General features: G+C 45.3%; 1 protein-coding gene across 1 annotated transcript in view; it reads right to left on the reverse strand.

The window, feature by feature from the left end:
- sorl1 (sortilin-related receptor, L(DLR class) A repeats containing) overlaps positions 1-27,529 on the reverse strand; it is a gene marked incomplete at its 5' end in the record, with an annotated part of 53,356 nt that overhangs the window by 20,644 nt on the left and 5,183 nt on the right. The window contains 10 exons of the mRNA XM_079166543.1: positions 532-605; positions 2,429-2,546; positions 3,275-3,467; positions 4,380-4,549; positions 5,469-5,570; positions 13,752-13,932; positions 19,998-20,065; positions 20,442-20,603; positions 21,198-21,332; positions 22,597-22,713. Coding sequence (XP_079022669.1) covers positions 532-605; positions 2,429-2,546; positions 3,275-3,467; positions 4,380-4,549; positions 5,469-5,570; positions 13,752-13,932; positions 19,998-20,065; positions 20,442-20,603; positions 21,198-21,332; positions 22,597-22,713 — 1,320 coding nt within the window. The remainder of the gene's footprint in view (positions 1-531; positions 606-2,428; positions 2,547-3,274; positions 3,468-4,379; positions 4,550-5,468; positions 5,571-13,751; positions 13,933-19,997; positions 20,066-20,441; positions 20,604-21,197; positions 21,333-22,596; positions 22,714-27,529) is intronic.

Genomic DNA, 27,529 nt, shown 5'->3' on the forward strand with positions numbered 1-27,529 from the left:
AAGAAAACACCATAGACGTCTATACAAAGTAAAAGGATAAGATTTAGTGTTTTTGATGGTTTGCTGGCGGTTGAAATGATTCTTGTAACACAGAGATGTGGATCTGATCATGTGGAGCATCAATGATCAATCAGGAGTGTCGGAGCCAAACAAACTCTGACCCGATGATACAAAGACATCTGATCACAACACCTTCTCAGTATTACTAGTATAAAGTAAAGCAAGTATACGTTAAATAAAACTACACCCCGAGTGCAGTACTCGAGCAGCCTGAATGTACTTTAGTTATATTCCACCGCTGCTCCTGATTGATGCATTCTAAAATAAACTCCTCTGACTTCCTGCTGTGAGACGCCTGCAGTAAAACACAGTGAGCTACACTCTGAGCTGCGGTTTAAAGGACCGGAGGTCCATAATTCCTGCGCTCCTTAAACGAGCGCTGGAACGGAATTCCCGGCGACGCGTCGGGAACTCTCTCCGACAGACGAGCGCTTCGTTTGTCTCGTCGGCGGTGTCGTGTTTCGTACTGACCTCTCTCCAGCGAGCTCCGGCGCTGCTGGATACGTACACGTTGGGCTTGTTGGCCAAGTTCCTGCCGACAGATCCTGCAATCAGAGGACACAAAGGCATGTTACACACACACACACACACACACACACACACACACACACACACATTACAGGGGTTTTCCACCAAATATTACAGACTTGATGTGGCCGCTGCTTTTGCTTTCACATGTGGAAAAACTTGTAACCGAAGACTTGAAAACCGTAGCGTTCTGTGTGTGTGTGTGTGTGTGTGTGTGTGTGCACTCACACAGTGTGCTGTTATTCAATACGGCAGATCAGCAGAGCGACAGGCCTCCACAAAGACACACAACCAAACCAAACGCACAGCGGCCACGGGACTGTGGTGATCGCTGCAAAGCTAAATGTGAGATGGAATGAGCTCCAGAGGGCTGGAAGATACGGAGAACATCCAATATCACAATATTTCTGACATGCAACTAAAGTCCCGATGCTGGAGTCGAACCGGCGACCAGAAACCAGTCCTCAAGTAACTCGGTCACTGAAAGGTGTTTAACCCCCGCGGACAGACACCACGTCCAGGAGGCGGTCATAGCGGCGCTGCAGAAATCTGTGTCGACATCGTCAGGAGAGCTAGCTAACGTTAGCGCTTAGCTAAAGCAGGACTTAACCGGGTTGAGTTTTGACTGATATTGTTTGATTTATTGCCCTGAAACACAGCAGACGTCTCCTTCAAGGATCAGTTGTTAACCGGAGGAAAATTAACTCTGAGTATTAGACGACCACGACGGAAAATAACTACAACAAAAAGGAGAGAAATAAGATAACACGAACACCTTTGAATCTGCATTAACATCCGACAGCCATCAGAGCAGCTTGTTCAGCTGGTTGTGTGTGTACACACACACACACACACACACACACACACACAGACACACACACACACACACACACACACACACACACACACACACACACACATCTGTGCAGCTGCTGTGTGTGTTTGACCCGCTGAGAGGCTACTGCAGCCGTAATTAGCTCGTCTGTTGGAGAGCGATAACGAAGCCAATGGAGCCGGAGATCACCCCTCTTCATCCTCCTCCTCCTCCTCCTCCTCCTCCTCCTCCAATAAGAATTTAATTAGCGGGACTGGCTTCGTGCAGGAGAAGCGGTCTCCTAGAAACTGGAGAGTATCAACAAATCAATGCTCCCCACCAGCTGTGAAGAGAGAAGCTCTCGACTCTGATGAATCCAGCAGTGAAGCCGTATTTAATCTATTAAAGCCGACAACGTTTCTAAACTCGGTGGAGAGATCCGTTGTTGCGTATCTTTCTCCTCGTACGTCACAGTGTGCACGTGGTGGTGGTGCGACCTCATCGCCTCAAGCACTGAAACTCAAGTCGTTTTGTTCCATTTTCTGAATAAAAAGTATCGATATAGTTTAAAAAGACTCGCTCAGGCCTTATTGTCACTCAGCTGAGGTACGAACAACTTCTGTCCCACCGAACGAGAAGCTTCTAGCAGCTTCTCCACAGAGCGCGTGTCAAAGCAACACAGGAAAGACAGAAGACGGCTCGTTTACCACAGAGGAGGACTTCCTGTCTACGGGGAACTTATCAGACCAAGAGGAAGCTGCTGCAAAGCTAAACCACAAGCAGGTCAGTGAGGCCCTCCTCCAACAGAGGGCCCCCGAAGTCCTTCACTCACTTCTACTCATGAAGACATTCCAGCCAAAAGAAACCACCTTCTACAAACGACCCGTCACACAGACACCAAGGGTTCCTGCTCCGGTCCACGAGATCAGGAAAGACACTAATCTGCCACTTAAAGGCACTTTTTTAGCGTCACGTGTTTCCTGAAACCTCGTCTTCATCAGTGATGTCGCTGCTCTGTCGTCCCACCTGTGGCCATGATGAGTCCCGGAGCTGAGTCCTTGGATAGAATCGGCATCCTCCTCAGCTGGATGTTGAACAGCTGGCTCCAGCGCTGGGCCAGGTGGAGGGAGCAACCTTTACCCAGCTGGAGGAGGGGAGGAGGAGAGGAGGAGAGGAAGGGAGGAGGGGAGGAGGAGAGGAAGGGAGGAGGGGAGAGGGAGAGGAAGGGAGGAAGGGAGGAGGGGAGAAGGAGAGGAAGGGAGGAGGGGAGAAGGAGAGGAAGAGAGGAAGGGAGGAGGAGAGGAAGGAAGGAGGGGAGGAGGAGGAAGGGAGGAGGGGAAAGTCAGACGACGTTGTCATAAAACCAAACCACGTTATTCTCCACAGAAACTACACATTGTTCGCTGTAAAACATCAGCATCTGTGCAAAACACCCTCCGACTGTGACCATAAATAAGAAGTCGTCTTTTACACCAATAAACAGGAAGTGACCATATGTGGACTGAGGAGGAGTGACGTAGAGACGCCGTCTACGTCTCTGGTAGAGACCTGTCAATCACCGTGTAGCCCCGCCCCTAAAGCATCCCCTGCTTTATGGTCTGTGTGACTCTAAATGGACCATCATTTACTAAATGAACATCATGCTGTATTGAAGAAGACTTGAAACTAGAGATTGAGACCATAAACTCATGTTTACAATGTTTACTGAGGTAATAAATCAAGAGAGAAGTAGAGTCATTTTCTCATAGACTTCTATACAACCAGAGGAGTCGCCCCCTGGTGGACATTAGAGAGAATCGTAACCCTCATAAAAGTGACACAAAGCGACTGAATGAATCTCGGCTCCTTGAGGACTCGGGTTCGGTCGGGTACCTGACAGTCCACGGTTCCTCCCAGGCTGTCGGCAGCAGGCGGCTGCAGCAGCTCCCACGTCCCCCCCTTGTCGAACGTGATGACCGACCGCATGTTGTCCTCGCTGACGGAGCCGTTGATGAGCGTGGCGATGAAGACTCCGCGCAGCCCCTCCACACGGTGCAGGTCCGCAAAGGGCTCGTTGGCAAAGTACCTGAAACCCAGAGGAGGACCCGTCACCATGGCAACATCAAACACCGACATTTCTTTTACTTCATCTATTTACCTCACTTCTTTGAAACACACACACACACACACACACACACACACACACACACACACACACACACACACACACACACACACACACACACACACACACACACACACACACACACACACACACACACACACACACACACACACACACGCGCGCTTCCTGATGCGATTACGATGAAGAGTGATCAGTAAAGCAGAGGTCAGAGGTCACACGAGTCGGATCGGTAGATTGTCTGTTATTAGATAAAGAAGCATTACGTTTAAGAAGCCTTAGTAATCAGAGTAATCAGAGTAATCAGAGTAATCAGAGATCAGAGAGGGGACTAGAGGTCTTCCTGTGAGCTCCTGTTGTTCTGTGAACTACTCAACATGCAGAAAGTGATGAATTTAAACTGAAGCTGAACTTCTGCTTCATAGACGAAAAACAAAGGCAGCAAATTAACTCCTGATGTTCATCCAACGACAGATATTAAGAATTAAACTAAACTAACAGCTGAGTACTAACCAGCCTCACAGGGTTTAATACTCGTTAGATAACGTGTGTGTGTTTATGTGTGTGAGTGTGTTTGGTTGTGTGTGTGTGCGTATAGATGTGTGTGTGGTTGTGTGTATATGTGTGTGTGTGTGTGTGTGTGTGTGTGTGTGTGTGAGTGAGTGAGTGAGTGAGTGAGTGAGTGAGAGAGAGAGAGAGAGAGAGTGTATGTGTGTGATTGTTTGTAGTACCTGATGTGTGTGTGTGTGTGCAGTACCTGAGTGTGTGTGTGTGTGTGTGCAGTACCTGAGTGTGTGTGTGTGTGTGTGTGTGTGTGTGTGTGTGTGTGTGTGTGTGTGTGTGTGTGTGTGGTACCTGATGAGTGTGTTGCTGCCTGAGCCCTCAGGACTGTAGTACAGGACGTTCTCCAGAGAGAGGGAGAAGGACAGACCCTGTGTGTCTGAGATGTAGAGGTGTGTGACGTTGTTCAGGTGGTTCACACACACAAACACCTGATCCTCCGACGCGTCCGCGATGTAGTACTCCTGTGAGGACAGAGACGAGGTCATCATGAGGTCACCATGAGGTCACCATGAGGTCACCACACTATGGTCTGATGAGACGTGACTGGACATCACAGACTCAACATGGAGGTGCATTCTGGGTAATGTAGGCGGCTCTTCCTTCACAATCAGGAAGTCGATTGTGTTGATTCATATTTTTAGAAACGAGTCAAAGTTTTTATTTCAACAGACTGAATTAAAGCAGAGCTGACTCCAGATTATTATTAACATTTGTATTATTACAATTATTATCATTATTAAAAAGTCTTATTATTATTATTTTATTTTTAAGTATTAAAATTGTAATATATTAAAAATTATTATTATTAAGAAGTGTTATTGTTAAAAATATTATAAAACAATATTATTAAAATTATTATTTAAAATTATTATTAATACAAAATATTATTAAAATGAGTAGTAGTCGTAGTAATCACATTTCTATGACTATTTTTATAGTAATTGTTTAGAATGTGTATAACTAGCGTACATGTTCACACAAATATTAATATTTAAACGTCAGAGGATTTAACAAAGACGATCAGTTTGTTTTTAAATGCTTTAGAAACAACCAGTGAGTGAATATATTCTCATTAAATAGTTTAGCGGATATTCAGCCTTTGTTTCTTTATAATTCATGTAATACTTCTTCCTTTACAGAGCTCGTATAAATGTAGTAAAGTAGTTTATGAATATGAGACACGAGTTTACAGATAACTACATTACTACATTACATCATTACAACAGTATAAATGTCTCGTAGCTCTGTGGAAGCTTTATTATTTGAGTGAGTCAGAAACTTAAGTGATTAAAGAACACAAACAAGACGCATCGGATCAGAAATTGCTTCGACACGTTTCAGTTTGTACCAACATGAAGCTGAGGCTCGATGCAGACTCACCGTGATCGGGTGTCGGGTCATGAACTGGGCGGCTTTCATCGGCTGGCGGTCGTAGGAGACCCAGAGCTGGACGGACGACGCTTCGTGGCTGCCGAAGAGTTTCTGGAGAGACGGAGGACACGGAGACAGACACGGTTCATCCAACTACTCAGTTATTTATTCATCAGTTTATACAATAAACAGATCATCTGTCCTGATGATGTTCCGTCTTAAAGGAGTCCAGACTTAAGAAAAGACAAGAACGTGTTTCAGTGAGCGTGAGAGAGAATCACTACGAATACACGAGGAAGAGGAACTATGACCACGCAGACCAGACAACAGAGAGGAAGAGAGCCGGTGAAATGACGAATGAACTACCCAGCATGCATCAGCACAGCGCTGACATGATGCACAAACTATATATGTAGGGATACACCGGATAAATACAATGTATATATATATATTTATGCATACACACACTTATTTTAACATATTCATACACAGTCTAACGACAGCTCTATCCGTCTGTACCGGTACGGTCTTTAGTCGACATTACGTGTTTTTTGACTCATTTCACTATGAAACACAGAGACGACTGAAAACTGTTTCCTCAAAAAAAGAAATTTAAAAGAAAGAATAGTGAGAAAATGGAAGAAGCGAGACAGAAAAGAGGCCACGAGGGAGTTAAAGAAGAGGAATCAGGAGCCAGAAGTCCAACAAAGAAGTCAGACCCGACGTCAGCGAGCTGAGCTCTGAAGACATCACTGGACTTCATCAATCATCACGTCAGTCGCTGCTTCCAGCCTCCAACAGACACCATCAGAGGGTCTGAAAGCCTTTTGTTCATCTGAACTTAGTGTCGAATCTCTTCTGGAATCCAATTAGATTGAGCTTTTTTTAACATTTGCAAGAAACCAAATGATGGGTTTAGATCTGTGACCAGGAGCGCTGGTTTCCTGGTTGATCGGTTTCATAAATACTCATGAAGAAGTTCCTCTTGAGCCCTGCTCAGCTCTTCATCACGTCCACAGCCTGCAGACACTAACTGAGATAAGACACGAGGTTAAACGTGACGCTCTGCTACGGTCACTGACTGCACCTCCGGGAGAAATATCATCAGATTTATGGAGAAAATAAAAAGTAACTTAAGAAGCAGACAGAACAATACGTCTACATGTGTTTAACGGAGATATTAAGGATGTCAAACTGAGCAAACAGGTCACACATCAGAGAGGAACAAATATCTCAACGTCAACCTTCCAGAGAAGGTGTTTGAAGAAGCAGCAGCTGGACTCATTCAGAGCTCCAGTAAAACTGATTCAGACGGTTTTTCACCTCCGTTCTAACATAGTGGTGTGTGTGTGTGTGTGTGTGTGTGTGTCTATTGCTGTATCTCGCGTTGTGTTCACGTCCTCTGTGCGACGTGAAAGCAAAGCAGCGACGACACAAAGAAGAGACGGTGCACACAGCATCACATGATGTCAAACACCAGAGGACGCAGAAAGACCAACACAGCGGTGGATTATAATGAACTACTCCCGTCCTCTGGGACTTTGTGTTAAATATTAATCAAGGTTTGTAGGTCAAGAGGGAACGTGTGTGTGTACGGGAGAATGTCAGCTATGTGTTTCCACTCAGCGGCGCGGCCGTTATGTATTTTTCCACTGAAACCACAGATCGCTTTGCAGCGGCTGCTGAACGTGAGCCACACATTCCGCTCTGTGTTCTCTGGATCGGATCCGCTCTGAACCCACAGATCCCGGTGCAGTCAGATCCAGTATTCTACAGACCACACTGGGCCCGAGGGTCAGAGGAGGGCAGCGCTGGTTCCAGTATCGATACTCTCAGTCCTTCTTTTTGATTATTTTGTGAGGAAAAAAGACAATTAATTAAGAAAATAATCAACTGTTTTATTCTTCTTCTATGTAAACAAAGTCATATATATATATATATATATATATATATATATATATATATATATATATATATATATATATATATATATATATATATATATATATATATATATATATATATATATATATGAACCACTAAAACTCAAGTACATCCTTAATATTCTGCTGTTACCCACAATGCCTCACAGTGAGAGCTCCACTCCCACACAGTCAACAGGTCGTCTGTTAATGAGGCCCAGAGGACGAGCGCATCATGTCTTTCATTTTTAAAAAGGTTAAAATGTCACGATAGCAAAAGGTGCGTTCACCGACACCGAAACAAGCTGTAAATGTCAGAAGCCAAACCCTCCGAGGCCGAGTGCGTCTGCTGCTTTCACCTGCTGCTGTGAACGACCTTTGACCTTCATGTGCGTGAGTTCAGACGATGAGCCTCGAGGATCCTCGCTTCATATTCATGATGCGAGGATTTCTCTAAGAAACAACATACATATATATATATATATATATTTATATATATATATATATATATATATATATAGATTTATAGAAGAATCATCCCTTTGAATCAATCCGCCTGTATTTGCTTATGCTGCTGTGTTCAGGACGTGTCTGGGCGTCAAGCTCGATAAAAACATACAAAGAATGACAAAAACAAAACCAGATATAGGGGAGTCACAGATACCCCATCCAGCTATTTGACCGACATCCATATTGGTTCATCTCTAGACCGAACACTTGAGAATCTAGAAATATGGCAACCAGCACACGTCGCCTCCGGTCGAGGGTTCTGAACCATCTAAAGAAATCAGGACTTCTTACACCAATAAAAAGAAGCAGAAAGAACCCGTCTGACTGCTTTTTCCTGCATTTATATTGAGTTGTATCAATGTGGCGAGTAACATTAGTATAGCTAACTTGGTTAGCATGTCTTAGCATAACGGTACAGCCGTTGTTAATGCTACTAAACTTCTGACTGCTTTAAAACGAGAACATCAATAATACCACAACATGCAGCTCTAAACACCAGCACACCAGTGCCGGGACCTTTCCAACAGTCTGAGGTATTCACTGAACTGAACGTAAGCAAGAGCTTCAGAAACCACCAGAAGGAACGCTGCACTCCTCCAATCCTCCACTTCCTGTTTGCGTCTCTGTCCGTGACTTCTTTTGCAGAGAATCAGCGATCTAAACGAGAGGGAACACGTCCGACAGATAGCTGTGAGCAGAAGGGAACGGGGCCTTATCGGCTTCCCCTTTACATCTACTAAGCCGGTGATCTTCCCCCTCTGGTGTCCTCGACGGGACCGAGGGCCGGGACCTCTGAGGCCCCTGATTAGCACTCTATTGCTCAGGATTCCCTGTTGTTAGATAAAACTCTCCATTTCTGTCTCCTTAATTAGCTTAAGCAGCTCGGGCACTGCCAGCAGCACTTGTGATATTCCATTATTGTAATCCTATTAGTGCGAAGGCACAGACAGAAGAGCAGGGGGAGCGACTGAGACGGGACGGAAGAACCGGTCTTTTTATAGCGAACGAGCCGGGCGGGAAATCTAGATGTATAGCTCTGCTACCGGCAGTAAGTGGCTAACAGAGCTGATGCGTTGTGACAGGTCAGTCTGGATCCTTTCCAGTCCAGTTCTATACGAGCCCCAGAGGGCAGCGTCCGTGCTGGTCTGTCTCACTGGTTTAATCAGCTCTGGGGGGAGGAGGGAGGTCATCAATCCCGCTGCTCTACTCGGGCAAGACCGAGGCCGAGGCGACCGGGTTGAGGTTTAGGCGGTGACCTCGAGTAGTTGGGGTCAGGATAGGCCATCGGTCAGAGCACGGACGGCTGGCCAACCCTTGAACGCTGCAGGTCTCGCCAAGACAAGCAGTGGGATTCATAATAACGCGTCACAGACGGGTCGACCAAACAAGTGGAAGACGAACCTCACTGAGAAGCTCTCTGTGTGTGTGTGTGTGTGTGTGTGTGTGTGTGTGTGTGTGTGTGTGTGTGTGTGTGTGTGTGTGTGTGTGTGTGTGTGTGTGTGTGTGTCTCTCAACCCTCTGAACCCAGAGACGCTTTGCTCTCTGAGGCCTCGTCTGACACAAAGTCCTGAACCAGCACGACTAGATAGAACTAGAACACGTTGTTGCTGCAGAACAACACAGTTACTACGACATTCATCATAACAAAGAAGGAAGAAAACAAGTTGAATTTCTTTGATAAGATAATTTACATAAATTGGCGAACAATGGAATCTAAATATCAAAAACATTTTAAATGTCCACAAGTGTTACCAATGTTGGAACACAATGGAGGCTCCACGTGTTTTATATATTAAACTATTTACATCCTCTACTTCAGCCTCCTCTCCTCTCCTCTCTCCTCTCCTCCTCTCCTCTCTCCTCTCCTCTCCTCCTCTCTCCTCCTCTCTCCTCTCCTCCTCTCTCCTCCTCCTCCTCTCCTCTCTCCTCTCCTCTCCTCCTCCTCTCCTCTCTCCTCTCCTCTCCTCCTCTCTCCTCCTCCTCCTCCTCTCTCCTCCTCCTCTCCTCTCTCCTCTCCTCTCCTCTCTCCTCTCCTCTCCTCCTCTCTCCTCCTCTCCTCTCCTCTCTCCTCTCCTCCTCCTCTCCTCCTCCTCCTCCTCTCCTCTCTCCTCCTCCTCTCTCCTCCTCCTCCTCTCCTCTCTCCTCCTCCTCCTCCTCCTCCTCCTCCTCCTCTCTCCTCCTCCTCTCCTCTCTCCTCTCTCCTCCTCCTCTCCTCTCTCCTCTCCTCTCCTCCTCCTCTCCTCTCTCCTCTCCTCCTCCTCCTCCTCTCCTCTCTCCTCCTCTCCTCTCTCCTCTCCTCTCCTCTCCTCTCCTCTCCTCCTCCTCCTCCTCCTCCTCCTCCTCCTCCTCCTCTCCTCTCTCCTCTCCTCCTCCTCCTCCTCTCCTCTCTCCTCCTCTCCTCTCTCCTCTCCTCTCCTCTCCTCTCCTCTCCTCCTCCTCTCCTCCTCCTCTCCTCTCTCCTCTCCTCCTCCTCCTCTCTCTCCTCCTCTCCTCTCTCCTCTCCTCTCTCCTCTCCTCTCCTCTCCTCTCCTCCTCCTCCTCCTCCTCCTCCTCCTCCTCCTCCTCCTCCTCCTCCTCCTCTCCTCTCTCCTCTCCTCCTCCTCCTCCTCTCCTCTCTCCTCCTCTCCTCTCTCCTCTCCTCCTCCTCCTCCTCTCCTCTCTCCTCCTCTCCTCTCTCCTCTCCTCTCTCCTCTCCTCTCCTCTCCTCCTCCTCCTCCTCCTCCTCCTCCTCCTCCTCCTCCTCCTCCCTTGTGGTCACATGACTGTTGGTCTCAGATGAATCAATCATGACGTCATAGTTTCACTCTTTAATATTTTTACACCATCATGTTGAAGTGAACTCTTTATTAGAGGAGAGGTTTATAATGAGAACATGAAGAAGAAAATGTTTTTAAGCTTTGGCTGCTTTTTCTGACGGAAGCGTTCGTCGCACATGATGTGTTCAAGGGCCGTCGGAAAGATGAAACTCACAATAATGATGGTTTTTACAGCTTCTATCGGTGTAGTTTTGGCAATTGCTTCAAGAAAACATGTTTTTCAAACCAGCCGGCGGGTTTTGGGGGTCAGAAGGTTAAAGTAGAAGCCAGAAAATATGAATTAGCGTTAATCCCATTCATACTAAAGTGACATATCGCTTCTATTCAGCTTGACATTCGCTCTTTAAGTCGACTAACAACCTGAACAGCAGGGTTGTAAATCACCTCTATAACCTTTCAGTCACGTTCTCCTCGTGGGCGTCTCTGAGGAAAGGAACCCAAACTAACGGGCCACGTGTTGGACGCATTATGTCGTCCGTTATATCTGCCCTCTGGTGCTCACGGCCGCTCCGTCCTTTCCATGTCAGCAAACCCCCGACGGATCGGTGCGAGGTCACGGACTCGTTTTAGAAGGTTTTGATACGAGTTAGCAGAGAGGTTATCTTCTCCGTTAGTGGAGAGAAAACGCTGCTGCATCGAGCGTGAAAGGTTCATTCTTTAGCTGAGAGAGAGTTTGACCAAACAACGTGAACTCAAGGTCCACTTGCTGTATTCTCATGGTCTTCTTCAGCCGTTATCACATTAACACGAACACCACGCACGGATGAAGACCATGAGCATTCGAAAGCTCCAGAAACGGATAGAAAGTGAACTTTGACGTTGCCGTTATAATCTGAGTGTCTTTCTCACACGGTGCGTAAAGTTTTGATAATTGAAACTACTTCCGAGTCTGTATGAAAACGTGTTTTTACTGTGAAACTGTATCCTGTTCTCTTCCTTTTTACTTTCAGCATCCGACAGTGTAAAGCTCCACGTACCCGAGCTCATCTAGAGGTGACGGCTGTGTTGTTGTTCTTACATTAATAATGACAAACTGCTGATGAGTCACATTTGACAAATAAAGCTGAAAACATTAGAGATCATCAGTTTCTTTCATCCCCTGCTGAGCTCACGGTATCATTTCCCAGACGGAGAAGTTGCTGCTCCGCTCTGAGAGCTCGATCACAGCGATTGAGATATTGATGTACGACAAGCAGGCAAACTCATCGGGGGGGAAAAGGCGACAAAGATTAGTAAATGGTGCATTCTGGCCCTGATTTAGATGTCTGGCCAAGACATGAATATATGCATAGAAAGTATGAAATAAAACCTTCAAAACGTATGTTACGAGTGATAAAGGAGTACTGAACACAGTCTACTTACAATCTGTATCAACTGTAAAGGCCAGAATCAGGATCATTTCTCTTACATTGTTTTGTGTGTTTGTTGTTGTAATACTCATTTCGGCCACAAGAGGGTCATTTTTGTTCACAAATAAAAATTTAAAAAAAGAAAAATCTTGTCAAAACCTTCTATAATCTGCTCTTAAGTCATAAAAACAGGAGAGAAAACTATTTAGACGAGACATAAAAATAATGGATGGCCAGAATTATTATTCTTATTATTGTTTTATTCATTTGTTTTCCTCACTTGGCCTCTCAGGGCTTCCGTACAACTGCTACAGCTACGACACACACAGGACTGACAAAATAAACGCTAACACGTTTTGTAACGAGCTGAAACATGTTGCTTCACATCGTGAGCCACAAACAAACCTGCACTCTGCAGCTGTCGGCCCTCTCAGCACTCTGAGGTTAACCGCTGCGTCTCATTGGACCACATCAGTAATTGGAAAAGAGGGGTTACCCGTTAGCTTTGACCACATTAGCCACCGGGGATTCATTAAGCCTGCTGCATGCGGCTGCATCCCGACTGCATCGTGCATCTGCATAAACGCGTGACATTTACAGTACGTCACGTGCTCTCTCAATCTAATGTCGCTCGTAAATAGAAGAGCAGAAAGACAGAACGTTAAAGTTTTACTGCATATTTATCTCAGTATTGCACTGAAAATGTAAATGAATTTCCTGACTTAAACTCATGTAAGCGGCGTGCACAGCTACTACTGTCACAGACGATTTCAAGCTCGGATAAAAGCACGAACACGCCGTCTAGTGACGAGAAGGAAACGAGAATAAGAGACGAGATCCAAGATAATGTTCGCCATCTGCTCCGCTGTCTGTCTGCTCCGCTGTCTGTCTGCCTGTCTGTCTGTCTGTCTGTCTGTCTGCCTGTCTGCCTGCTCCTCTGTCTGCCTGCCTGTCTGCCTGCCTGCCTGCCTGCCTGCCTGCCTGCCTGTCTGCGGCCTCTTCTGCACCAACACTGAGACTGGTATTGATCGAACAGTCTGTTGCACTCAGCACATTCTGCTGAGGTGGGAAACTGCGATGCTGAGCAAAGCTGTTATACAATATGTGAGCTTTTAACAAATGTAGCGACATGAACAGGAACCGTCAGTTGTTACATTACAGTTCTGTGTGTCGGTGCCAGCAGTTTAACCAAGAGTATCAAGAGTAATCCGGGCTGACTCAACTAAATCAAATATCTCACAAAGCTTTTTTATGTTTTCTCCTGTATGTAAGCTGGAGTCCTGTCTCTTCTTTCATTAACACTTTAAAGAACATTCATCAGTGAACGTGCTTTACTTAAAACCAGCACGCTTTAACACTCCACACTTTAAATACTGAGAGTCTGAATAAGGTTTGTGTGATATCCTACGAAAAGTTACTCCTCGTTTTTTGTGCGTTTTCATACAAAACAAGTCAATTTCCACTCGTTACATGCACACAGTCTTTACATACACACAGTAATATTCTGTCTGTTGACTTATCAATAAATCAGTTTAAGCTCAAACTCATCCTTTGATGAAGCTCATATAACTTTTATGTGCTGGAGGAAAAAAAAAAAAAGGTACAAACTGCAGCTTTTGAGCTCAAAGCTAAGACAGGTAAAGTTTATTTAGTTGAGTTAGAATAAGGTCGTGACCTCCGCCGGGCCCTTCTTACCCGCGTGGTGGTGGCGAACAGGTACTTGTCCCGGAGCTGGAAGCTGTCCACCTGCTCCAGGATCACCATGCGGTTCTGTTCGCTCTGGAAGAAGTCGGTGCTGCTGAGGACGGTGGAGACGCCCTGGGGCTCGTGCCTCTGGACCAGCACCGTGGTGGGGGGGTCGTAGGGCTCCACGCCCCTGTGATGGGGAGGAGAGAGCGGGGGGGAGTCAAGAGACATGGATGCCAAAACATCACCATTTATATCAAAATCCTATTACTACATATGAAATGTTAAATGTATAAATATTGCTTTTTATTTTGAATTTATGTCTTTTTATTGAGTTTGTGCCTGATTCAAAAGTCATTTTTCAACTTTCAGAGAAATCTAATTGTTTTAATTGTTTCAACAAAATTCAGTTTGACTCGTGAAAGAGTTTTGACCGATAGTTCTTTGTATTGAACGAGCATCTTATGTGTAATTCAGCATTCACATTTGCCATATATTGCATTATATATTAGTCTATGTACATATCTATTCTATTCTGAAAGTGGCGCCACAAAAAGTTATCCGCACATCTCGGTGACGTAAATTTGTCAACTAGCGTGAGCTGGTGAGCTAACAGCTAACACACTAGCATCCAGCAACATGCTAGCAGCTAACACACTAGCATCCAGCAACATGCTAGCAGCTAACACACTAGCATCCAGCAACATGCTAGCAGCTAACACACTAGCATCCAGCAACATGCTAGCAGCTAACACACTAGCATCCAGCAACATGCTAACAGCTAACGCACTAGCATCCAGCAACATGCTAACAGCTAACACACTAGCATCCAGCAACATGCTAGCGGTAGTCGGCCACAATAGCTCCGTGTTAGCTCGGATGCTAACGGGACAATAGGTTTATTCAAAAGGAGTCGTTTGTACCATCGTCTCCTGTCCTACAGCTCTTTTGTTGAGCAGTTTATGCTACGACTTTAACGTCTTTAACGACTTTAGCGTCTGGGTCATTTGTGGATGCAGCACATTGAACACTACTGCTTCAACTGTCCCTCTGCGGGTCCCTTTGAGGACATTCTGCTCCTCCGTCCTGCTGATGCATTTTCAAACTGACATCCTTGGAGCTCTTGTCATTTTTTTGTTGTTGCTCTGAACAACAACAAAATTCCCAGACAATAAATGTCAGCACAAAAATACAGACACATCAGCATGTTCAAAACCGAAAATATCAGCGCGGTCAAACTATTTGTGGCCACAAGTGCACAGCGAGGGCGTTTGAATAGAAACCGTGGCACGGAGAGTGGAATGAATGAGGGAGGTTCACTGGGTCTTATCGTCTGCCTTCCAGAATCAGTGTGTTTTCCTCCGGAGTCTCGAGAGCCGAACAGAGGGAGCAGTGTGTCGGCTCGGCTCGGCCTCCGTGGCATTCTTTCAAAGCTCCCTGTTCAACTGATGGACACTGTCTGGGCTGAGAGTGCACGGAGGGCTATTCGCAGTCTGTCTCCGTCCCTTCCTTTGAATTAATCTCTGCCCCTTTTAAACACTTCCTAGACACCCTTCCTCCCCTTGTTTTGGCAGTTTCTCATTCGACCACGGTTTCCCTGAAACGCACTCGTTTTAGGTTGAACCGTCATCAGCCGAGGTTTTAAGAAACGTGACTATTTACAGGTCAGACTTTCATCGCATGAATATTTACAAGCCATCAGAACTGAGATGAACACTTCAGGACCAATGCAATATTTATATTTATGAATAAATGCAACGGCAATGTAAAACGTAACAAGGCAATGTAACATGGTAACATAAGGTCACGTAGCAGGGCAACGTAACGTAACAAGGTAACGTGACAAGGTAACGTGACAAGGTAACGTGACAAGGTAACGTGACAAGGTAACGTGACAAGGTAACGTGACAAGGTAACGTGACATGGTAACGTGACATGGTAACGTGACAAGGTAACGTGACAAGGTAACGTGACAAGGTAACGTGACAAGGTAACGTGACAAGGTAACGTGACAAGGTAACGTGACAAGGTAACGTGACAAGGTAACGTGACAAGGTAACGTGACAAGGTAACGTGACAAGGTAACGTGACATGGTAACGTGACATGGTAACGTGACAAGGTAACGTGACAAGGTAACGTGACAAGGTAACGTGACAAGGTAACGTGACAAGGTAACGTGACAAGGTAACGTGACATGGTAACGTGACATGGTAACGTGACAAGGTAACGTGACAAGGTAACGCGACAAGGTAACGCGACAAGGTAACGCGACAAGGTAACGCGACAAGGTAACGCGACATGGTAACGCGACAAGGTAACGCGACAAGGTAACGCGACAAGGTAACGCGACATGGTAACGCGACATGGTAACGCGACAAGGTAACGCGACAAGGTAACGCGACAAGGTAACGCGACATGGTAACGCGACAAGGTAACGCGACAAGGTAACGCGACAAGGTAACAAATAGCTTAGTTTTCTTAAAAGGCAACAGGGCACTAACAAACTGTGGATTGTGAATATGATCAGATCATTAGAGACTGAAGCCTTTTAATACAAAGCACGAGCGATCATCAACATGTCAATTAATCAAGAATGTTGAAAAATGATATTTGCTCCTTTAGTTTTCCTCAGCAGTGACATTTAGTCCTTCCATGTGTTCTTGTTAACCTTCTCCCTCTGCCATCTTTCTTCCCCGCTGATCCCTTTGTGTCTCTAAATGCATTTAAAACCACTCTGTTTGCTGGATTTGTAGCATTGTCTGTCATCCATGTGGAAAACGAGATTGTACTTCTCATTGTATGCACAGGAGGATTTAACTCCGTCTGTCTCCGAGCAGCGAGATCACAGGATTAAGAGTCGGGCGAGGAACCGACCCATCAGATCGGGTCGGTTTTTAAAAAACACATCCAGCAGCAGCTCGAGTCTCTTTGGCTTTCGACGCCACAACACTGACCTGCAGCACAACGGTAGCGCCCCCTGCTAAAGCCAGAACAAACAGGATTAGACCCAAATTGGATGGGACATGGGGGGAGTGGGGGAGTGGGGGGGAGTTTAAGATCAATCTTTACTTGCGCTGCCTTTGTCCTCAGATAATTTGCAGTTACGCTTGGCTGTTGTTCCACTGCAGTGGTGTAGCTCTAACAGGCTTAATCAGATCCTACTGGCGGCTCGCTGAACGCCATCAATGGTTAAACTATCAGCGGATGAACGTAGGATGACAACACTAAACTAAACTTGTTGCTCATCTGCCAAGCAGGCTGGCCAAGAAAGACCGAGTGTGATAAAGTGTTCTTGAGACTAAATGGAGAGAGACGATGCGACTGCACGATGAGTCAATGCAAAGACACGAATGGACGCCAAATGGCTCAGAGTAGCGCAAATAGGGGGATAAAATACGTCCACACAGGTTTCAAATTTGACCAAAAAAATCAGAGATAATCCCGAAACTTCATGAGTTCAAGTTAAAACCAACGTTTTAATGTTAAACTGCTTTGAGCGCCTTCTATATAAAATGACATTTCAACTTAGAAACCAACTGACATTTGATCTACTTTCCATTCTTACTAATCCTGAAACCTCAGATTGTTCCCTTAATCTGCCGACACGGCCCGACAAACATTCACTTTTTAAAGGGTTTCAGTTCAACTACTTCTACTTTGAATCGTAACGTGCAACTCTCATTTGTGCTAAACTGGGTTCTCACATGCAAATTCATTAGAATCGTCTTCAAACTTTAAATATCTAGTTTGTTCCATTTGCTGAAGTCAACAAACCCTGAATACGTTTGAGGAAGTGTTGTCAACATTGATGTTATCATCCTTAAAAAAACACTTCCTGTAGTTGGTTTTTATTGCATCAGTATTCAGGTCCTATTCTCTCAGTAATAGGATGAACAGAGTGTGTGTGTGTGTGTGTGTGTGTGTGTGTGTGTGTGTGTGTGTGTGTGTTATCACTAACAGAACCCCGTTCACAGACACAAAAACAGAAGTAATTTAGCTTCAGCAAGCAGCAGCGGTGAGGATAACGTGTGATCTGTCTAAAGGGCCACTCACACATTTATTCACGTGAAAATGGTTGTTTTTCGGGGGGGGGGGGGGGGGGGGGGGGTATCAGCTAGCGGACATCAGAGTGGTCTGATGCCACTTCCTCATTTTCTAGCACTTCCTTGTGCGCTGACTGCTTTCCTTTCGTTTGGCACTAGAGGGTTTATGCGATCGCTGGTTTTGCTGTCTGGCTGATGGCGACGGTTCAAGTTAAACGGCTTCAACAGAAACGGCTGCTCCTGCACCTGAAAAGCTATAAATTAGCTTTCGTCCCAATGAGTTAAAGTTGCCTATAAATATAGAAATCCTGCTGGTCTTATTGTGATGGAAGCTGAGGAACTGGGTTTGACTGCAGTGAGTCATGCAGAGAATTTGTCAAATCACCGATCTCAACAAGCATCAGCACCACGAGGACAAAGAAGCTGCGAGGCCAACGTTTACACCTCACACACTTTTATTTATGTTCACATTTTTAATCGGAACATTAAATATTGGACGACTCAAAGTGCATTTTGTCACGTTGCCAAAAGCACCATTTATCCGGCCTGAGCTCCAGGAGCATCCGGTGTTTATGACGGTCTGGAGCAGAGCTTGTAATGCTCATGCATGAACTGAAGGCAAATTTGTGATTTGTGATTTTTGGCCACATTAAACAACTTAAATTGGATTGAATACAGACGTCAACAATGTCAATAAGGGTTCTCCTCGAACAATGAAATCCTTAGTCGACGAACATTCATACACATTCTTTTTGTTTCATCGATAAGTTGAATTACTCGACAGAGCTTCTTCAGAACGAATCAAACAAAAGCACTTTAAAGTTTCTTGGAACTAAGCATAGACTGCATATAAGAAGAGGACAAAGTCAACCCGACGTCTCCTATTGGTTTTAGGACTGCTGTTTTGAATCCTTGAGTTCAGCCATTCGGCCGTCGCCATCTTGGTTTTTTGCAACCAGTGAAATTTTTCTCTGTGGAGTGAAGCTAAAGCTTCATGTGTTAAACCTGCATTCTCTCTAGTGTCCACCAGGGGGCGACTCCTCCGGTTGAAAATGACTCTACTTCTCTCTTGATTTATTACCTCAGTAAACATTGTAAACATGAGTTCATGGTCTCATAAACTCATGTTTACTGAGTCAAGAGATCAATCTATTGGTTTTGGATACAGGGAGCAGTGAAGCCAATGTGGAAGTGAATGAATTCACCACATCCTCTCTGAAACCACCCAACCGAACTCCTGTTTCCTGGTCAATTGAAATGCTCGCTTGCACTTCAGCTCATAAACTTTGTCTTTAAAACAACACAGTTTTAACAGGCATCGCAGATCATAAAATATCCATCAAATACACATCTGAGGCTGCAGAGCGTGAGCCACGCAAACAACCAGACCAAATACAGAAAGTGAAAGTAAACATTCAGCCCTTCCCAGAAGATAAACAGTCCATCCTCACTGTGATAAGATCAGAACACCACTTTAATACAGACACGCCTAAAGACGCCAGTCTTTTATTTAACGTTTATATCTGCAGTTCCCTTTTGGGCCACATGAGGGAGCCTGAATGTTCGTATTGTTCTGATAATTCTAGCCTGAAAGATCGTTTGTTGTATTGTAGTACGTTACCATTAAACATGCATAAAACAAAGTTGTGATTTATCATTGTTGTGACGTTACGTCCACTAAAAGTGTTCGTCTCTTCTGCTGACGGGCTCAGATTGTTATTAAAAGTGTCTGATAACATCATGGAAAGAACCTTAAAGAGAAAGAAAAAACTTCTTCTTTCTCTTTCGATTGATCCGGTCGGTTTGTTGTTGCGTGTTTTTTGAAAAGCTAGTGGATCCGGGAAAAAATGGGGAAGAATTTGAGACTTTTTGGACAAGAAATAAGTGGAATTATTGTTATGGAGATGATCTTTGCCTCCCTAACATGCTGATTTACTGAAAAGGTGAAACACCTTGTGCCTCAGACATTTAGCCAGCAGCTCATCGTCATCTCTGATTCTACTTACAGTAGTTTCCACAGAGAAGCTTTAATAGATTTAACAGTATTTCCTCCTAATTAAAAGCCCACTAGAACCATATTCCTTCAGCGATGCCGACTCAACTTGTATTTCCTAGGACGGTTGTATTTCCTACATTTACCGGCTCCTTGAACGCAGCAGAGCACAGGACCTTTCTCACACTCGGTTTATGTTCTCGTCTCGGTTCTCTTACCAAAAGTAGGTCTTCACGTGCTCCTGGATCAACACCCATGTCTCCCCGAAGTCGTCTGATTTCCACAGCTACAGGAGGGAGGAGGGGGAGGGAGAGGGGGGAGAGGGGGGGTGTACTGTTAAAATGTAGGTCAACCTCATTCCTTCGTTTTTTGGCTCTTACACATGAGAACACCGGAGAGCTGCTATTGTGCTTAATAGACGAGGAAACAGAGACTGGTTACGACATGCTGCAGATGAAGGAGTAGGGATGAGTATCGTTACTACTGATACTGGTGCTCTTATTGATACGGCTATCGGTTCTTTTTGATTGAGTCTGATGGTTTAGAAGCGTCTCCATCTGCAGGAAGTCACAAGAAATCACAAAGCTTCCACACATTTCGAGCAGTCACGCTTCCAAGGTTTTTCACCGCCACCGTTCACGACGACAGATAAAACCTCCTACCTGCTTGTTGGGGTGAGAGCTGTCGTAGCCGAGCACCAGACTGGACCTCTGGCTGTGGAGCAGCAGGTCGGTGGGCTTGAAGGGCAGCGAGAAGCCCTGCACGCTGCTGCAGAAGTCAAAGGTTTTCCACAGGTAGTTGTTGGTGGAGTCCACGAATAGGTACTGCAGAAACAAGAAGGAAACGTGCACACATCAGCGCAAAGAACACAAGAAATACCACGTCAAGAGTTTTACGTATTGAGATCATCAAACCACTGTTGATGTGAGTGCTAAACAATAAATGCCTTGAAGCGGTTATTAAATACTTTCACCTTCAGACTTGTTGGACAACACGTCACACAAACGAGTTTCTCTTCAAAACACACCTTCTGTTACCTTTGATGAACCTCCAATGTCTCCAGAACTTCATACAATAATGTGCATTCAACCACTTTATTTACGTCTATGTGACGTTATGTTGAGTGTTGATGGAGCAGCTACAATGTTAGCTTAGCCTAGCGCTGATCGATCCAGACTCCCATCACAAAACAAGCATTTTAAAAGAGAACTAACTAAACATGGACTCACTTTTTACAAATTAACGTCATTATATAGTTATTAAAGGCATCTCTTGTGCCTGTTAATCACAGTAAAATAGTGTATTTTGGGTTCATGCAGCCGTAGTAAGACATGCAGTGAATCCAGCTCGGTGGAGTCCGTGATGCGGCTCACGTGACTCCAGTCTGGTCTACAGAGACCCCCCCTGCAGTGACTCACCCTCTTGTTGTCTGCCGGGCTGTGGTAGAACTGGGAGATGACCTGCTTGTTGCCGTCCTTGGCCTGGACCCCCGACAGCTGGAACTTGTCTGAGACCAGCGTGAAGGACGTCCCGTAGTCGTAGGACACGTAGACCTGGAGACCACGACGGGTGAGCGAAAAGTGACATTTTAACAAGATGAGCAAATGACAATTTAGTCTAATGTCGCCTGTAGATTATCACCGTTATTAACACTGTTCTCACAGACCATCATCAGTCCTGTGTTTCTGGAGCAGCCAGCTGATTTGTGGGCTGCTCGCTGTTTACGGTCCAATTACAACTTGAGATTTAAGACTAATTGGAGTCGAGAGACGACCAGTCGCCAGCTGACAAGCTGATTTTAAACCAATTAGAAAGATGAGTCACAATCTGAAAGCTAACACGTGCGCATTCAAATCCCCATTTTGGTTCTTTGGTAACATTGTTTTGCAAAAAAACAACGTAAAATACCGTGAAGCAGCCAGATTTCCATTCAAAATAAGTTTTGATCAAACCGCCGCTCTAGCCGGTGAGTTTCCATAATTTAAGGAGACATCGAGTTCAGAGTGTTCAGTCTTTAGACCGCTCTGGGTTCAGAGTGTTCAGTCTTTAGACTGCTCTGGGTTCAGAGGGTTCAGTCTTTAGACTGCTCTGGGTTCAGAGGGTTCAGTCTTTAGACCGCTCTGGGTTCAGAGGGTTCAGTCTTTAGACCGCTCTGGGTTCAGAGGGTTCAGTCTTTAGACTGCTCTGGGTTCAGAGGGTTCAGTCTTTAGACCGCTCTGGGTTCAGAGGGTTCAGTCTTTAGACCGCTCTGGGTTCAGAGGGTTCAGTCTTTAGACTGCTCTGGGTTCAGAGGGTTCAGTCTTTAGACTGCTCTGGGTTCAGAGGGTTCAGTCTTTAGACTGCTCTGGGTTCAGAGTGTTCAGTCTTTAGACTGCTCTGAGTTCAGAGGGTTCAGTCTTTAGACTGCTCTGGGTTCAGAGGGTTCAGTCTTTAGACCGCTCTGGGTTCAGAGGGTTCAGTCTTTAGACCGCTCTGGGTTCAGAGGGTTCAGTCTTTAGACCGCTCTGGGTTCAGAGGGTTCAGTCTTTAGACCGCTCTGGGTTCAGAGTGTTCAGTCTTTCTGTCTCATTAGAAGGTTAAACAAAGTTAAAGTGTCATACGTTAAACCAGTGAATGTTTAGCTGCTGTGTTGTAATATTGGTCTAATATTTGATCAGGTTTATCTTTTCAAGGAAACCCACAGGAGAGGAATCCAGTGTGTGTGTATGTAGCAGATGGAGAGTTTAATCTGTTGCTAAACAATCATATCATCACCAGAAACACGAGAAACATGTTCCACACACACACACACACACACACACACACACACACACACACCGAGCTGGTCTTGGGCCCGATGGCTCCGGCGCTGTCTCGGGCCAGAGCCACGATGACGTTGCTCTTCTTGCCGGCCCAGTGGACCACCATCTGGTTGTGCGAGTCGTTCAGGTTGGCCTGCGGGAACAAAACACAAGATCGCCTGAAGTTTAGTTCGTACTCGTCGGAGCGACACAGTCGCGTAACTCTAAATTCATTGAACTTGATCATGTGACCGTCACAAAGACAGTTCAGCCTTTGTTTCTTTATGACACATTTAATACTTCGACTTCTTTCTTTTACAGGGTTTGTATGAAGGTAATAAAGTAGTTTATGAATGTGAGATATGAGTTTACAGATGATTATAATCCCTCCTCAGCAGAGCGGAGGTTGTTCTGTCGGTGTCACAGATCACGTGCAGATGCGTCTTCTTGGCCATCTGTAAAGATTTAAACGCCGACAAACAAGCAAAGCTCGTTTAACGTCCGACGTTTCTGAAACTCTGCACGACAAAGATCAGCAGCAGGAGCCCTGGAGGTACGCAACCACCGGAGGCTCCGGCCTGAGATGACCTCCAGCCGTCAAACACAAATCATCTCTCATCTCAGTTAACGAGCAACACGGTGAACCAGCGTTGAGGCTCGCAGTGACACAAATAACCCAAACGCTGAGGACCTCTCCGCTCTTTTTACTAACTCGCTGTTTTTGGTTTCCAGACGCAGAACAAAGAAATACTGAAGAAATTCATTGCTGCAATAATAAGATTTACAAATGTATTATTTTAATAATAAATAACAATTCAGTACATATCTCTATTTGTTATATCTGTCTTTATTTATCTGTTTTTAGGACAATAAGAAGAACAAAGAGCTCTTCCTGTCCAGTGAAGCTGTAGCGGTGAGCGCATGCAGCATGTGTTCATGTAACACATCGCTCCTCCACTCAGACAAATAGATCGATGAGAAGTAATAGATCAACCGTTTCATCTTCCTCATCGCCGCCGCCTCACCATCTCGTCTCCGCGCTGCCGCTCTCTGCTCATCTTTTATTGATCGTCTCGCTACAAAAAGGATTTTCTTTTACCTCCCGACTCCAAACAACAAATATCTTCTCCGCCGTCGTCAGACGAGATGAAGACGCAAAACCCTCCGCCTGCATTTCTACTGTCGCGATGATGACGAGGAGGAAGATTAATGAGCCTGAAGCATTTCAACATCAGGGTTTGCATCAACGACAACGACAATGATCCTGCAACAAGCACAGAGGCCTCAAATACCCAGAATGCATTTCAGCAACAACACACGTGTTGTGTTTGGTCAACACAACCATTGTGTTGACCAAACAACCTGAGATCAATGTCACAGTTCATCGTTAACCATCACAGTGTAAATAAAGTTGTACTGACTCAGTAGAACTTGTGTTTCTAGTCTCTGGTCTCTGATCATGTTTCATTGTAAACAACCAATCAGAGGAGAGCTAGTAACGTTAGCAGCACCGCTAACGGCTAACCAACGGAGGTTCACTTCAGTTACATCATGATGCCTTCAGGCTCTGCTCAGTGAACATGAGTACTGGCTGAAGCTACATTATAACGTTATCATGATCTGAACCGTGAGTTTTATGATCTCTATAAAGAAATGAAAGACACAAATTTAACCTTTTTCTCCTCAAACAAAAGGAACGATGAGCAGCCGCTACACAACTCTCTTCTCCTGCTCTTGCTCTAGTCATCTTCCTCCTCCTTCTCCTCCTCCTCCTCCTCTCAATCCTCCTCCTCCCTCCCTCCCTTCTCCTCCTCCCTCAGGGCCTCCTCAGTAAAAGCTCTCTCTCTAAAGGCCGAGGTGTTGCAGCAGTAAATCTCTCCGTCTGAGGGCTCATTGGCGGCTGCCAGCGTCTCCACAGACCGCTGAATCTAGAAGATGATGATGATGATGATGATGACGGCGAAGATGAAAAACAATTTGCCCGAGAGGTAAACGCAGCGCGGGGCCTCATCCAGAGACTAAACACAGAGCTATCGCCACCATAATGAGGCACATTTGTCGGCCCGTAAAAAGCTTCCCGTTATCTTCTTATGCAACACGCCGTCTTTGTTGCGAGCTCAGTACAAACTGCTCTCAGCCTCGCAGACAAGCAGAGCGTCCTCACACCAGACTCCGTGTTCTGGATGCTCAGACCAACAGAAGACCTTTTTCCTGAGAGTCCTCCACTTAACATTTTTGAGGTCCGTGTGAGATCATCATTACAGAAAAACCACAGAGCAATCAGACAGGTTCAACCAAGCTGGAGAGTGAAGTCAAAGCTTCATGTGTTAAAGCTGCATTCTCTCTAATGTCCACCAGGGGGCGACTCCTCTGGTTGTATAGAAGTCTATGAGAAAATGACTCTACTTCTCTCTTGATTTATTCCCTCAGTAAACATTGTAAACATGAGTTTATGGTCTCAATCTCTAGTTTCAAGTCTTCTTCAATACAGCGTGATGTTCATTTAGTAAATGATGGTCCATTTAGAGTCAAACAGACCATAAAGCAGGGGATGCTTCCAAATATGGTCACTTTCTGTTAATTGGTTGCAAAAAACATGGCGACGACCGTAATCCAAGAAGGCAAAATCGCCAAACTCGAGGCTTCAAAACATCGGTCCACAAACCAATGGGTGACGTCACGATGACTACGTCCACTTCTTATACAGTCTGTTGTTAAAACTTGTTCAACTTTAGGTAAAAAACAATGCGATCGTCACTTTAACTGTGTGTTGACGTCTTCTTTTTTTTCATGACAAAAAGCGAGAGAAAAACTTTTGTAAACACGTTAAATTCAACAAAACTTAAATCGTAACGTGAAAGACAGACGAACCGACGAATAAACTCACGACTGCTTTCATGCAAAATTACACTGTGACCTGCAGCTCCACCGCCACCAAAACATGACAAATATCCACAAGATCCTGTCGCAACACCCTTAATAAGAAGCTTCCAGAACTAAGAACGTAGTGTGTCCATCAGTAACGTCCTCTGATGTTAGTTAAACATAATTCATCCACTGAGAGTTAGAAAAGCAGCAGCTGGGACAAAACATGCAGGCTGCATTCATAAAAAAAGGAAATGAAACATGCTAATAAAACTTTATGGAACAACTTGACTTTAACTAATTGTCTCTTTTAAAAAGGTGTCGCATCCACAAGTAGGCGAGCGAGGCTTTTCCTTTCATTAACAAGCCGATACACGCGACCGAGAGACTCGCTGCATTCCTTATTAGTGCTCGGATCCAAATAAAAAGCCTCTGGATTTGTTGTAGCTGCAGGATCCATGTACACTGAATACATGGGATGGAACCAATGCCACTCTGGAGCATGTTTAATAGCAGAGTTTAGTGTTCACAAAGGACAAAGTGTTCTTAGAAAGGCAGACGCAGCAAACAGGCCGCTCGCTGCGTTAGTCATCCAGACCAGACGAGCGGAGGCCAGATGATGCTCGTCAGAGGATTAGTAAAGTAGGAGAAACTTAAACACCACCGACACAGCTAAATAAACAAGACAGTGTAGAACATTTCATTACGCTGGAAGAGTAGCTCCGTTTGTTGTCATCTCATTTTTAAGTCTTTGCATCGCCGACTCTTCAGGCCCTGTTCAGACCTGACGTTAACACGAGTCTTTACAAGCTGACAGCTCTAAGTACATGCGTGTTCAGCTGCCGCAGACAAACCGCAGACCAATCGGTGAAGTCATGGACCCAAAGCTTCATGTGTTAAAGCTGCATTCTCTCTAGTGTCCACCAGGGGGCGACTCCTCTGGTTGTATAGAAGTCTATGAGAAAATGACTCTACTTCTCTCTTGATTTATTACCTCAGTAAACATTGTAAACATGAGTTTATGGTCTCAATCTCTAGTTTCAAGTCTTCTTCAGTACAGCATGATGTTCATTTAGTAAATGATGGTCCATTTAGAGTCACACAGACCATAAAGCAGGGGATGCTTTAGGGGCGGGGCTACACAGTGATTGACAGGTGGCGTCTCTACGTCACTCCTCAGTCCAGATATGGTCACTTCCTGTTCAATTCTTATAGACGGTCTATGGTCAACAAGTGATGGCAAACAATTTATAAATCCCACTTTTTCAATAGCATATTACCAGCCTCACTACTTCCGCTCTGACCTTTCACAATAAAAGCCACTGCATCAAGCGGTTTGCTTCACCCATTTACATTACAGTCATTAACAGACGCTTTTATCCAAAGCGACTTACAATTCAGATTCTATCACATTTCTACACCGTAGGCGCAGCTACGGGAGAGACTTTTGTGGTTAAGTGTCGACATGCGACGAGCGGAGCCGGGGATCGAACCGCCGAGCCTCTGACTGAAGGACGGATTGAATCTACTGTGAGGGATTTAAGATGCTGGAAACTTTGTTTTGTTTAGTCACTGAGGTTTACTGCTAAATTACCGCAACTTCCCCACAAAGCACCTTCGAAAAAATCTGCCATTAAAGTGAGACGATTCCACCGGTTCAACTCCTACAGGCGTCTGGAAACAAGGACCTTAAAAAACAGATTTCTGCATTAGCATCTTTAGATTTGAGTTAAAAGATGTTTTTGTTTTTAGCCTTACAGCAGAAACAGAAACCACTTTAAATGCTATCTGCTGCATTCCTCTCCTTCCTCCTCCTCCTCCTCCTCCTTCCTCCTGGCACTTTGATATCCTCCTGGTAACGTGGAGGAGTTGTGGGCTCTGTGTCTGGTACCACCGAGGAGCCACACAGAGCAACAATACACTTGTGGGATTGAGCCCCACTCTCCCTCCTCGGCTCTGAGCTCTCCATTATTCACCACCGAGCATCGGCGGCCTCAAAACAATGACATCATCTCTGCAGGACTGGCAGGCGATGAGGGCTCGCTGCACGCTCTCTAGTTTGTGCATGTGCAAGTTAGCCCGCGCTGTTAGCCACACACACACAC

Source organism: Pholis gunnellus (genome assembly GCF_910591455.1).
Source record: "Pholis gunnellus genome assembly, chromosome: 9".
Taxonomy (NCBI): Eukaryota; Metazoa; Chordata; class Actinopteri; order Perciformes; family Pholidae; genus Pholis; species Pholis gunnellus.